Source organism: Argiope bruennichi, chromosome X2, assembly GCF_947563725.1.
Source record: "Argiope bruennichi chromosome X2, qqArgBrue1.1, whole genome shotgun sequence".
NCBI lineage: Eukaryota > Metazoa > Arthropoda > Arachnida > Araneae > Araneidae > Argiope > Argiope bruennichi.
The window spans coordinates 137892838-137904808 of NC_079163.1; the positions used below are offsets into that span (position 1 = coordinate 137892838).

General features: G+C 33.7%; 1 protein-coding gene across 1 annotated transcript; it reads right to left on the bottom strand.

Annotated features, from left to right (window-relative positions):
* Window positions 1-2314: 2314 nt before the first annotated feature.
* Window positions 2315-11725, bottom strand: LOC129959916 (uncharacterized). Its single transcript, XM_056072815.1, has 3 exons — window positions 11607-11725; window positions 2543-3194; window positions 2315-2485 (listed from the first exon to the last, which is right to left on the bottom strand). Exons 1-3 carry the CDS (start codon window positions 11723-11725, stop codon window positions 2315-2317), a joined length of 942 nt encoding a protein of 313 aa, XP_055928790.1.
* Between the last annotated feature and the right edge of the window lie 246 nt (window positions 11726-11971).

Here is an 11971-nt window from a genome sequence, read left to right on the forward strand (position 1 = left end):
TTGAGTATATTTAATGACCTGTCACACTTCTTCCGTAGATGTAAAACGTGTGGAAGGAAAATGAGCTTATGGTCGAATATTATACCCAGAAATTTAGTTTGATTAACCACAGGGATGGTAGCGTTTCGAATACGGATTATAGGATCCAAATGAATACCCCGCTTCCTACAAAAGTGAACGCAGTGACTTTTCTCTGGAGAAATCGTATGTCCGTTTTCATTGCACCAATCTACGAGTTTATTAACAGTAACTTGCAATTCCCGCTCAATCAAGTGCATATTGCTCCCTTGGCAAGATATTTGAAGATCGTCTACATATAAAGTGCCTTGAATGGGTGGAGATAATACGTTTAGTATCTGACTAAAATGTAGGATAAAAAGGGTAACACTAAGGATACTTCCCTGCGGAACACCCTCAGCTTGGATAAAATTATTAGAATAAACGTTTCCTATGCGAACTTTAAATGTTCGACAAGATAAAAAGTTTTTTAAAAATATAGGTAAATTTCCCCTAAAACCAAGATTGAAAAGTGTTGAAAGTATGCCGTAACGCCATGTGCGGTCGTAAGCTTTTTCTATGTCAAAAAATATAGAAACAAGGTGGTTTCTCCTAACAAATGCGTTGCGGATTTGGGTTTCGAGAAGTATGAGATTGTCAAACGTTGACCGACCTCTACGGAAACCACTCTGCAACGGAGAGATGCATCCTTGTCTCTCTAATTCATACATAAAGCGAGCATTGACCATCCGTTCTAAAGTCTTACAGAGGCAACTCGTCAGAGCTATTGGCCGATACTTAAGAGGGTTGAATGAGTCTTTATCCGGTTTTAAGATCGGAATCACAATAGCTTCGCGTCATTGTATTGGGTACTTCAGCTCTATCCAGATTCTGTTGAATAACAACAGTAGATTGGAAAGTGAAGTTTTATTCAAATGGCGAAGCATGCTGTACGTGATTCCATCTGGGCCGGGACTGGTATCGTGAGTTTGAGATAAGGCCCTTTCCAATTCAAACATCCTAAACTCGCAATTGTATGGAGAGGTACTTTGGTCATTGAAACACAACGGCAACTGTTCCGCGCGATTCTTAATTGCTAGAAAATCAGAGCTGTAAGAATCAACTGCGGAAACTCGTGCGAACGTTTGTCCGAGTACATTGGCTACGTCTGATGGGGCACTATGCATCAAATTTCCCGATTTCAAAACAGGAATAGAAAATTCGGTATAAATCCCATTTACGGCCTTCACCTTCTTCCATAGATGTTTACTGCAAGTAGAGGATGTAATAGACGATACAAATTTTATCCAGCATTCCCTTTAACTATTACGCCGTATGCGACGGGCTATGGCTTTCGCTCGTTTGAAGGCTACAAGGTTTTCGGTCGTAGGATATCTCCTGAAAATATTCCATCGCTTTTTCTGGTTTTTATAGCTATTTCGACAAGCATCATTCCACCATGGCCTTCGGAATTTTCTTGGACGCGATGAGCTCTTAGGGATACTATTATTAGCGGCATTCATTATGACATCAATTACATGTTGAACGGCCTCCGAAATGTCTTCGGAACTAACCATTTCCTGAGTGATAACTGCTAGTTTCGAGAAATTATCCCAGTTTGCCCGCTGAAATAAGAAACGCGGAGGCTGATTAACCACACCGCCTCTATCAGCATGGGTAACAATAACTGGGAAATGATCACTATCATATAATTCTTCGCAAACTTCGAAGGTTAAGAACGGCAACAATTCTGGAGAACATATAACAAGATCGAGACTATGGAAGGTGCGTGTGGGTTCGTGGAAGTATGTCGTTTCATCATTATTAAGTAGACAGAGATTGTTATTTGAAATTAACTGTTCAATCTGTCTTCCTCTAGAATTAGCATTCGCCGAACCCCACAAAGTACTGTGCCCATTAAAGTCACCAAGCATAATAAAAGGCGGAGGAAGTTGGTCTACCAAGCTGTCCAGATCATGTTGAAGAATGACATCATGAGGTGGTAAATATATGTAACAGACTGTGACCAATGTTCGTATGTGAATTTGTACAGCCACAGCCTGCAGAGATGTATGTAATGTGACAGTTGTGCTCGGATAAATATTAGATGTGAAGATACAGACTCCTCCAGAACTGCGAGATCCAGTGTCTGCATCTTTCCGAACGCAGTTATACCCGCGCAATTTGATGGTAATGTTAGGTGACAAGAAAGTTTCCTGAACACCGAAACAAATTGGATGAAACTGATTGAACATGGACTTGATGTCGTGAAGTTTTGAACGAATGCCGCGACAATTCCACGAAAGAAAAGTACCCATTAAGAAAGTTTATTTTGGGGAGAGGTATTTGAGACGGTAGTTGGAGAGTGCGTGGCATCGCAACTCATTTGAAGTTCTTCATCCTCCTCCTCAGGCGGATGTAGCGTTATAAGGTCGGGGCTCTTGGACATGCCACCAAAAACAGACGCAAGGTCTCTATGGACCACACCCTGATTTGCAAGCCCCAGAGCAACAGAATTTTTGATTTTTTATTTTCTTAATTTTGCCTTTAATTTTTCTGAAATCGTTTTTTCTGGAATGTTAGATTTCGAAAGTTTCAGTTTAAGTGATCTCTGCGATTTGGATGATGTTTTCCGTTTTGTGGGTTTATCTGTGTCTGGAACACTATTTGAGGATGGTTCAGTTTCTGACTCTGATGTTTTTTCAACAATTTTTGTTTTGGTGGTAAATTTAATACAATTCATGCAGGAGCAGTTTGTACAGAAATTTCCCTGAACTGGAACTTTTGCAGCTGTAGCATAACTTAGACCTGGCTTAGGTGTTTGAGCGAGAATCTTTCTTTTTGCCTCTACATACGATATTTGTTCCTTAATCTTCAATGCAATGATATCTTTCTCCAACTGCCAACGCGGACAAGATCTAGAAAAAGATGTGTGATCGCCGCTGCAGTTAACACATTTTTCTTGAGCCGTACACTGCTGGCTGTCGTGTCCTTTCTCTGCACAACGGGCGCAAGTGGGTGTCCCGCGGCAGGAAATTTTAGAATGTCCAAATCGTTGGCACTGATAACATCGCAGAGGATTAGGAATAAAGGGTCGCACAGCCAATTTCATGTAGCCTGCTTTAACCTTTTCTGGCAAAGTTGGAGATTGGAAAGTGAGAATAAGGTGTTTTGTGGGTAGGAGTTGTCCATCTCGTCTGATAAAGATACGACGCACATGAGTTACTCCCTCAGATTTCAGGTCTTCCGTAATTTCTTCAATCGTAGAATGATACAACTCCCCCACAGGTTATAACACCCTTTGAGGAATTAAGGGAAGAATGAGTGCTCACTTCAATAGGAATTGTAGCCAAAGCTTTCATTTTTAAAATTTGATGGGATTGTTTTTGAGTACCAACTTCCACAAGTAGGTCACCAGAACGAAGTTTACGGATGGATGGTACTTCTCCAATTACGCTCACAATAGCTTTCTCGACAAGGAATGGCGAAACTGTGTGAAATGTTTCCTTTGTGTCTGATAAACGCTTGATGACAAAAAAATGATCAAAATAGATTTGTTTAGTTTTTTTTTATTTCCGTTCGTTGCTGAAAGGTTTTAGGCCCCATGCGATATGAATATGGTTTCGGGTCCCGACGGCACCGCCCACCACGGAGTCCAACAAGGGAAGGCAGCCACCGGCTCTGGCCATTCCCAGCCTCGGCGCTTACCCTAGCGCTAATCGGTACCTATACGCTCAGAGTTACCCCCGGGGACAGTGACCACCCTTAACGCCAAGCCCAAGGAGTAACCCCTTCGCTTGATCCCTAGCAGACTAGTAACTCAGGTTGCTAGTTACCGGCCGATTGATACACCGGGGACCACAGTGCACCGCCCGTCTAATGGGTCGCCACGCACGGCAAACACGTGGGGGTATTTGCTGTCCATGAGAAGCAGGAAGTAAACAGAGCGGCGACAGCTTCTCATGGAGAGCTCCCTCGCCTACCCTCGAGGGAAAGAAGAAAAAAGGAGACAGCAGAAGGCGCAGTGGAGAGTAAACATAAAGGGAGTATAGATCCCTGGGTACCTTGGGATTGGGACACCCCTACTCACCTATAGTAGGTGAGCCCCTGAGGGGGAAAGAACTAGGGATTGCAATACCGAATACCGGTATTCTGAGCCATTTGTACAATTTTGTAATACCGGTATTCACAAGTTTAAATACCGGTTTTTCGGTATTTACTAGAAATTTTTAAAATTGTCTCCACTATATGTTCAGGTATCGCGAACATAGCAAAATAGTATACGTTTTTGTTTTTATGTCTCCCTAACGGGTGAAATTTATTAGCCAATTAATGGCTTAAATCTAAATTAGCGAAACATGAATTATCTCTGAAAGAAAATATTGTATCTATAACGACTGATGGGGCAGGCAATAATTATGAAAAAAGTTGGAAAGTTTATTGGTGCAAATCAGCAGTTGTGCTATGCACATGGAATTCTATTAGGAGTAATAGATGTATTATACCAAAAAAATAAAGAACAGAAGAATCCAAATATAGAAATTTCGGATTCCAAATTTGAGGAGAGTGAGAGTGATATTGACAATGAAGATAATGATAATGCAATTGTTGAAGAAGATATTGCTAATGAGGATGAAATATTAGCCCATCAAGAATTGCTTACTATAATTTATAAAGTTCGAAAAATTGTTAAGATATTTAAACATTCCCCTATAAAAAATATATATATTACTAAAATATATACTAACTAAAAATAAAACAGAATATATGTTAATATTAGCTTCTAAAACACGTTGGAACAGTTTACTCCTAATGATGGAACGATTTTTGAAACTGAGAAATCCAATCCAAAAAGTAATAATCGACTTAAACCTGTAAATTAATTTTTCAGATAGTGAATTCGACTTAATATCCAGAACTGTATCAGCTCTACTTCCAATAAAACTGACTATTGAGGCGTTATGTCGATGAGATTCAAATTTATTAACAGGTAATGCAACAATAAATTTCATGTTGCAGTCACTGAAAGAACAGTATCATCCCTATCTGAAGAATTATGTATTACGTTGAAAAATCGCACAGAAGATAGGCATACCGAAATAAAAAATTTCTTATGGTATTTACATAATTATAATGATTTTAAAAATGGAAAAGAAAATAACCAATTCAAATCTGATTAAATTTTCTTAAAATTTTTTACCCACAAACCTATCCACATTCAGAAGAATTCGGTTCAATTATAGAAGATTATGATGTCATTACTGTCGATATTGAAAAGGAATTGTCTCTTGAACAAAAATTAGAATTAGCGATAAATAAAAAAATTTCAACGAACCAAAATACAATACAGAAATTAACTATATCCAAAACCTTCCGACGAAAAATCGATTTGTTTGAAGATAAGGGATTTAGAGGTAAATACTTGGAAAAAGTATATCACGCATTGCTAACTTTATCCCCAACTAGCGTAGATGCCTAAAGAGCGTTTTCGATAGCTAGTAATTTTTACACAAAATTACTTTTCAGGCTTAATGACAGTACAATTGATGATTATGTTTTGTAAGATCACATTTCAAAAATTTGTAATAGAATCACAGACTGAATAGTGATATTTGCACTTTTTTTGTGATTTAAAGATATTTCTTTACTTTTTTGTGATTATATACTGTTGTAATTTATAAATTACAAGTTATTTTTTGTGATATTTACACTCTCTAACAAAACTGGCAAATAAAACAAAGAAACCTATGTTTTCTTTCTTTTTCTAAAATTTCTAATACCGGTATTAAAATCGGTATCCCGGTATTAAGATTTAAAAAATACCGAATACCGGTATTGAAATTTTGGTCCGGTATTGCAATCCCTAGAAAGAACCTATTGTTATATCTACCAAACCTCACATCCCTGATCAATTTCTAAGATTCTTAATATGTTTAACCCTTATGAAATTCAAACACATTGGGAATCTGGTCTAAACGCATTTTGCTAAGAATAGGAATGGTTTATGTGCATGTGATTAAGATCTTGAATCTTTGAAGTAAAATTTTATTTTCATTGTTTACTGAAATGCAAAAAATATTCATTTACTGGAAAAGATAATTATTTAATAAACGAGTGCAAGACAGCTTTAAAACTCCTCTGATTTAATCATGTGAAAATAGTTTTTTTAAACTTAAATGGAAATTCTCCTAGCAGAAATTTTCTGAAAATGCGCCAACGACATTAATGAGAAAGAAGAAAGAGGAAAGGGAATCTTTACCGCAGAAAAACTAAAAAATATACTCAATGAAGCGATTCTTGAATAATGTTTTCTTGGCGAGATGCAGCGTAATGCAAATGTGCACAGAAATGAAACAGTTGCAAAAGGTTACATAATTAGATAGGAAAAAGCTATGAAACTAGCGAAATGAAAATTCATTTATAATTTTGTTTTAAAGGAGAGATGAATTTTTTAAAAAAAGCCTAATTTAGGTGATTTTGCTTTGGAATTAAGAATTTTTTTTTAATTAAAAACGCAAAAACTTGAAGAGAATGCAAAGCGAATTAAACAATTTTTTGGTTTTCTATACATTTAAAATTATAAACAAAAAATATATTCTAAAGCTATTAAAAGTTTTTATTTACGAAATTATTTATTTTAAATTTGTAAAAGATATTTTTTCATTTCCTTGGCAACAATTTTTGAACAGGAATTTCAGAAAAAGTTTCATTTTTTTAAGTTCCTTTCGCTGCGAGCCTCTCCAACATAAAATGATAAATATTAGAAATGTACTTTTTAGATTATCTAAAATGAAAAATCAATAAAACTTTTTTCTTACGATTGTTTCAAAAATTAAATTTCAATCTGTCATTGTTGCTATTTTGAACTAACAGTGCTGATGAAATGTGAAATTATATAATTGAAAAAAATATATGGAAAGAAGAGAATTACCGACAAAAAACGTTAAGAAATTAAAATTACATAAGACTAATTATTTTAAAGGCAAACATTATAAATTTTCCCAAGTCAGAGTGATTTCAGATATTACAGGAAACTGGATATTTAATCTTTACATTACTGCAATAAATGTATTTTTTAATGTTGTTTTTTTTTTTAACAAATATTGGAAAAATTTCAATAAAAACGAGTCATTATTTCATAAAGGAAAAAAAAGTGTAAACATTCAAGGACTTCTAGTTCTAACTGAAACATATATTAAATGTCTGAAGGATTTCATTAATAAATCTCGATCATTTTCCTTTTAAATTTATTTATATTTTTCAAGTTTTGCTTATTAATAAAACAATTACTATCTATGCATTACTACTACGAATTTTTTTTTTCTGCTAGCGATAATAGCATGCGGCCATCTTTAATTTTATTGTGATTACTTTTCTCTTGCACATGAAGTACGATGCTTTCAGAAAAAAAAGAAAAAAAAAGGATACACAACATGGAGAGGGAAGAAATATGAACTCTGTTCTTACTTACAAAACTTGCCTAATTCATTTCTAGTTCTTACGCGTTAAAAACTCGAAATACTTAAATTACCCATACTTAAATATAGACATCTGCAATATTTTTTAAGCAGAAAAATTAACTCTGCATAGGAATATTTTGCTAAAATAATTTTATTGAAAATATTTTTGCACTGTATATTCATTTTCTTAAGCAAAAAAAAAAAAAAAAAAAAAAAAAAAAGAAGCTAGGGGCTGAATTCAAAATAATGAAAAATATTATAATGAAGAATATGAATATGACGGCAATATGATATTACTGCCATAATTTTTATACGTGTTTGTTTCATTCGAATGCAATATAACCGGTATGTTTTTTTTTTTTTTGCAACTGCGCCACTTTAAATGCTATGTTAGCGCAATTCTGCATTTTTTTTACTCCAACTATTTAGAATTTCTGTCCTTTTCATCTGCAATAGAATATCTAAAGAAAAATTCTGTGTATAGATAAATTTAATAATTAACATTGTTTTAATATTCTTTCTTTCATAAAAATTTGGAAAAGGGAAAACAAAAATTTTAAATAAAAACTTTTTTTATCTTATAATGTGAAAATATAAGCAATCAGAATTTTTGTCTTTATACTATTAGGAAAAATTAAATTTTTTCAAACGATCAATTAGATACACTTTTTCTTATTAAATAATTGGTAAATTAATTAATAAGAAATTCTATCATTAATTCATCAATGCATCGATGTCATTAAATCCTGAAAGCAAACAAATAATACGAATCATTCATTTATTTGCAGCGGAAATATATTTGTAGTGAGAGACGAGAACTGACAAAAGTCGTTTTTAGCAGACAAATTCTGCATTCGTGTTGCTATCTTTGGAGCAAAAGAGAAAATAAAAGTCTATTTATTCATTAGTGCTGCCATCTGGAGAATAAAATAGAAGTTTTTCTGTCATTGGCGATGCCATCTATGAAACAAAAGAGAAAATAAAAGTTTGACATTCTTTGTGCTGTCATCTATGAAGAAACATAAAAAAGAAAAGTTAAATTTTTCAATAGTGCTGCCATCCATGTGCCAAATAAGAAATAAAAATTGATTTTGGTTTTCGTGTCGCCATCTAGTATCTAACTCATTTAATAGAAATTTTAGGCCGGTTTTCCCAATTTTATTTAGAAACAGAAAAATTCTTCTAAAAAATAAAAATTAATTTTAAAAATTCTGAAAAGTTGATTTTAGTCTTTACCTATTGTTTAATTATATTATAAATTAATTATGTTGATAAATTAGATTATATTCTTATTTCTAAAAATATTTAAAAATAATACCTCTTGAACAAATTCCGAATATTTCGTTTAATATATTTTCCATTCCTCATTAAGTCTCAGATAAATTTCATCTATGTTAAAAGGATTTTCATGCGAATCAAAATCTAATGTCCATTATTATTTTTTTTCTATAAACAAGGTACATAATAAAGGTTATTATTTTGCATTTTTATAAAAATAATCAATACTTATATAGCAAAAACTTAGATACGAACCATCAGAAGTCCTTAACTTTATATTTTTGTATAGAACACGTCATACGTAATATTTCGATCACAAATTTAAATCATATTTCAGTGCATTTAAAATAATCAGAAATATAAAAATGTATTTAAAGTATCAATCGAATTAAGAAAATTATTTTCCAAAATTTTTCCTACATAAACAAAAAACAATTTCTTTAACTAATTAAAGCGAGCATTTATGTGCAATTATATCAATTCTTATTACTGTAAATAGTTAAAAATAAATTTTAATTTAATTGAACAACAAGAGCAGAAATGTCGACCCATGCACAGCGCACAGTTAACGAGCACGGACACCCCGTTCGATCTATGCATCGACATTTCTCACCAGAAACAAACATAAAATACAATGTTAAATAAAAGAAACAACAAGTGGAGAGATGACGACCCATGCCGAGCGCGCAGTGTCAGTTACCGAGCACGGACACCTTCGTTCGATCTATGCATCGTTTTTATTAAATAATTAATTTTTATTTTAATTAATGTTAGATTAATATCGATAACTGTTAATTAATGTCGATAATATAATAATTCTTTACTTGGAGTTAGGTGACTTCTGAATTCTGTAAGCAACATCATTTACTTTCTTGATGATTTTTCCCAGTTTCTTACAGCTTCGGGTTCGAATCTCTATCTCCAGGCTCTATCGCCATCCTAAAAATGGTAATCTGTTTCTTTAACGGAGTAACATCTAGAAATCGCATATATGGGTTTAACTTCTTGTTATATAATTCGGAAAAAACACGTTACTTAGCCATTCAAAAAGAATCATAACGGGAATTCGCAGCCTTCGACCTTAAAGCAACTCGGATAGAGTCCGTCTAGTCATTTCATGAGCCGCTCTCCTATTAGCCAGGATAAAAATGCAAATGGTAACTCTATCGATCTAAACAAGCACAGGAAGATTATTTAAATCTCTAGACTATGCCATCTTTTTCAGGATGTAGTGCTGCTAATTGAATCTTCAGAATTTAAAAACATTTGTAACTTGTTCCAGATACAATAACACCGTAGGCTCACTGTATTGGGAAATCCAGCTCCGAACGAATTCTTAAGCTACAGTCGAAGCTTTGTAAATAGAAATGGAAATGGTTCCCGGTCATGATAAAATAGTCCATCAATACTAAGACATATCTGTTGACCTGTGAAATTCAAGGTAAAAGAATAATCAGGAATATCGAAATATATTATTTCGAATTCTACGTTAAAAAAAAATTAAGAATATCGAAATATAATATTTCGAATTGTACACACACGTAATAGTGCTGTAATGTACGTTTGCTCCTTAGCTCTAAGTCAGTTGCAATAGCTGGGTCTTTATTTAATTTTGGTAGCTCCAAAATGTCCTCTACTTTGTTACCAAGTATCTCTAGAAACTTTTTGAATTCTTTCTTTCTGGAAAAAATTCAATAAGCCATTGACGGAACATTCTGTTGAAAGTAAAGAATTCTAACTGCAATTGATGAAGTTATTCCGGAGTAAGCAGAGTTAAGCTTCCTTTTTCTTTAAAATTAATCTATTATCTAGATCTTTCAACTGCGGAGATCTAGATAGCTGTACTTTTTAGATCTCACTTCAAGACAAGATATTTGCAACTGTTGTTAAAATTTTAGCGGAAGCAACTCGTTTTACTGTTTCCGCAAAAATATTTTCTCGGCATTTCAACAATGTTTTCAGAATTTAATGCAAGACCTTCGAGAGAGAGAATCCAAATTTCTGCGAGAGGTCTTTTCGATTTTATACACCATATGCTCCAATGGTAATGGTACCCCCCCCCCCCATTGAATAGTGGAACGTAAAGAATCCGAAGGCAAATAAACAGTGTTTAGGCAATCGAGGAGAACAGTGTGGAGTACGTACATCTTAAGAAAATTAATATAACAACATGCCTGTTGTTTATAATTTTGTTATACAAAATTAGTATAACAAAATTATAAACTTCTTTTATAATTATATATAAATCAGAATCATCAAATTTATAAGAAGAATAGGTAGAACTCACAACCGATGAAAAACTGACTGTAAAATTTAGAAATGGATGCTAAGAGCTCAACAGGATCAATATCGGAATCCTGCACTGAATTATGGGACAGAATTTAAATGCTTTCAATTGTATTTCTTTCGTTGCATTTGGATGAGTGTGATTTCAATTCAAAAACTTGTTTCCTGTCTAATAAGAGAAAGAGGCTGCGCATTTACTTAGCGCTGCAGTTTGCGACTCATACTAACGAAACTACCTGAAACCATTCATTTAACTTTTTATTTTTAATTAATTTTATGATTATTTTTTGTATTTCACTTTTTATTGCATTTGATGACCACTTTTATTTTCACTTTGTAATTTTTAGATAGACATTTAAAATAATTTTAGATAATATGCAACTTTATTTTAATATTTATTATGATGACTAACTGTTATAGAAAAGGAGGAGACACAATAATTCTTTTTTTGTGAAGGAAGTTGTGACCTAGAGAAAATGTGGAACTATACACTGTCTGATAAGAAAGGAGTTATCTGTTCTCTCTTAGAGAGACGTATAGCTGCTCTCAGTCCTCCTTCTCAATCCTTGCCACACTTGCAATTACTTTGCTACAGCAATATGACTTTCATTTCCTACGGAATTGTTATACAGCATATTGACAGCATCACACATCATTATATATGCTGCATTGGTTCGGAGTATGCGGTATTGATCATACTCCATGTTCAAAGTGCTTTTTTTTAAATACCAAACACACATTCGATTAATTCATTTCATAATTAGTCCTAACAAATTGGTAGCGCATTTTTCCCGAGATCTGGGCGTTCCGGATTCGAATCCCTGTTCGGGCATGGTTGGTCTTCTGTGTTCTATCTGTGAGGTGTGTGAATGTGCTCCCCTGTAAAAAATTGTTGTGCAACCGATTGCGACGCATGAAATAATCAAGTCGTACTTTTGTCCCTAGTTAAC

Bases quoted from the DNA above. Each gene is read 5' to 3' on its own strand.
- LOC129959916 (XM_056072815.1), bottom strand. From the start codon at position 11,725: ATGGAGTATGATCAATACCGCATACTCCGAACCAATGCAGCATATATA. The intron at 3,195-11,606 runs GTAATTGCAAGT...TATCTTTATCAG, and splicing joins AGTCATATTGCTGTAGCAAA to ACGAGATGGACAACTCCTAC. The intron at 2,486-2,542 runs GCAAAATTAAGA...CTTGCAAATCAG, and splicing joins CGATTTCAGAAAAATTAAAG to GGTGTGGTCCATAGAGACCT.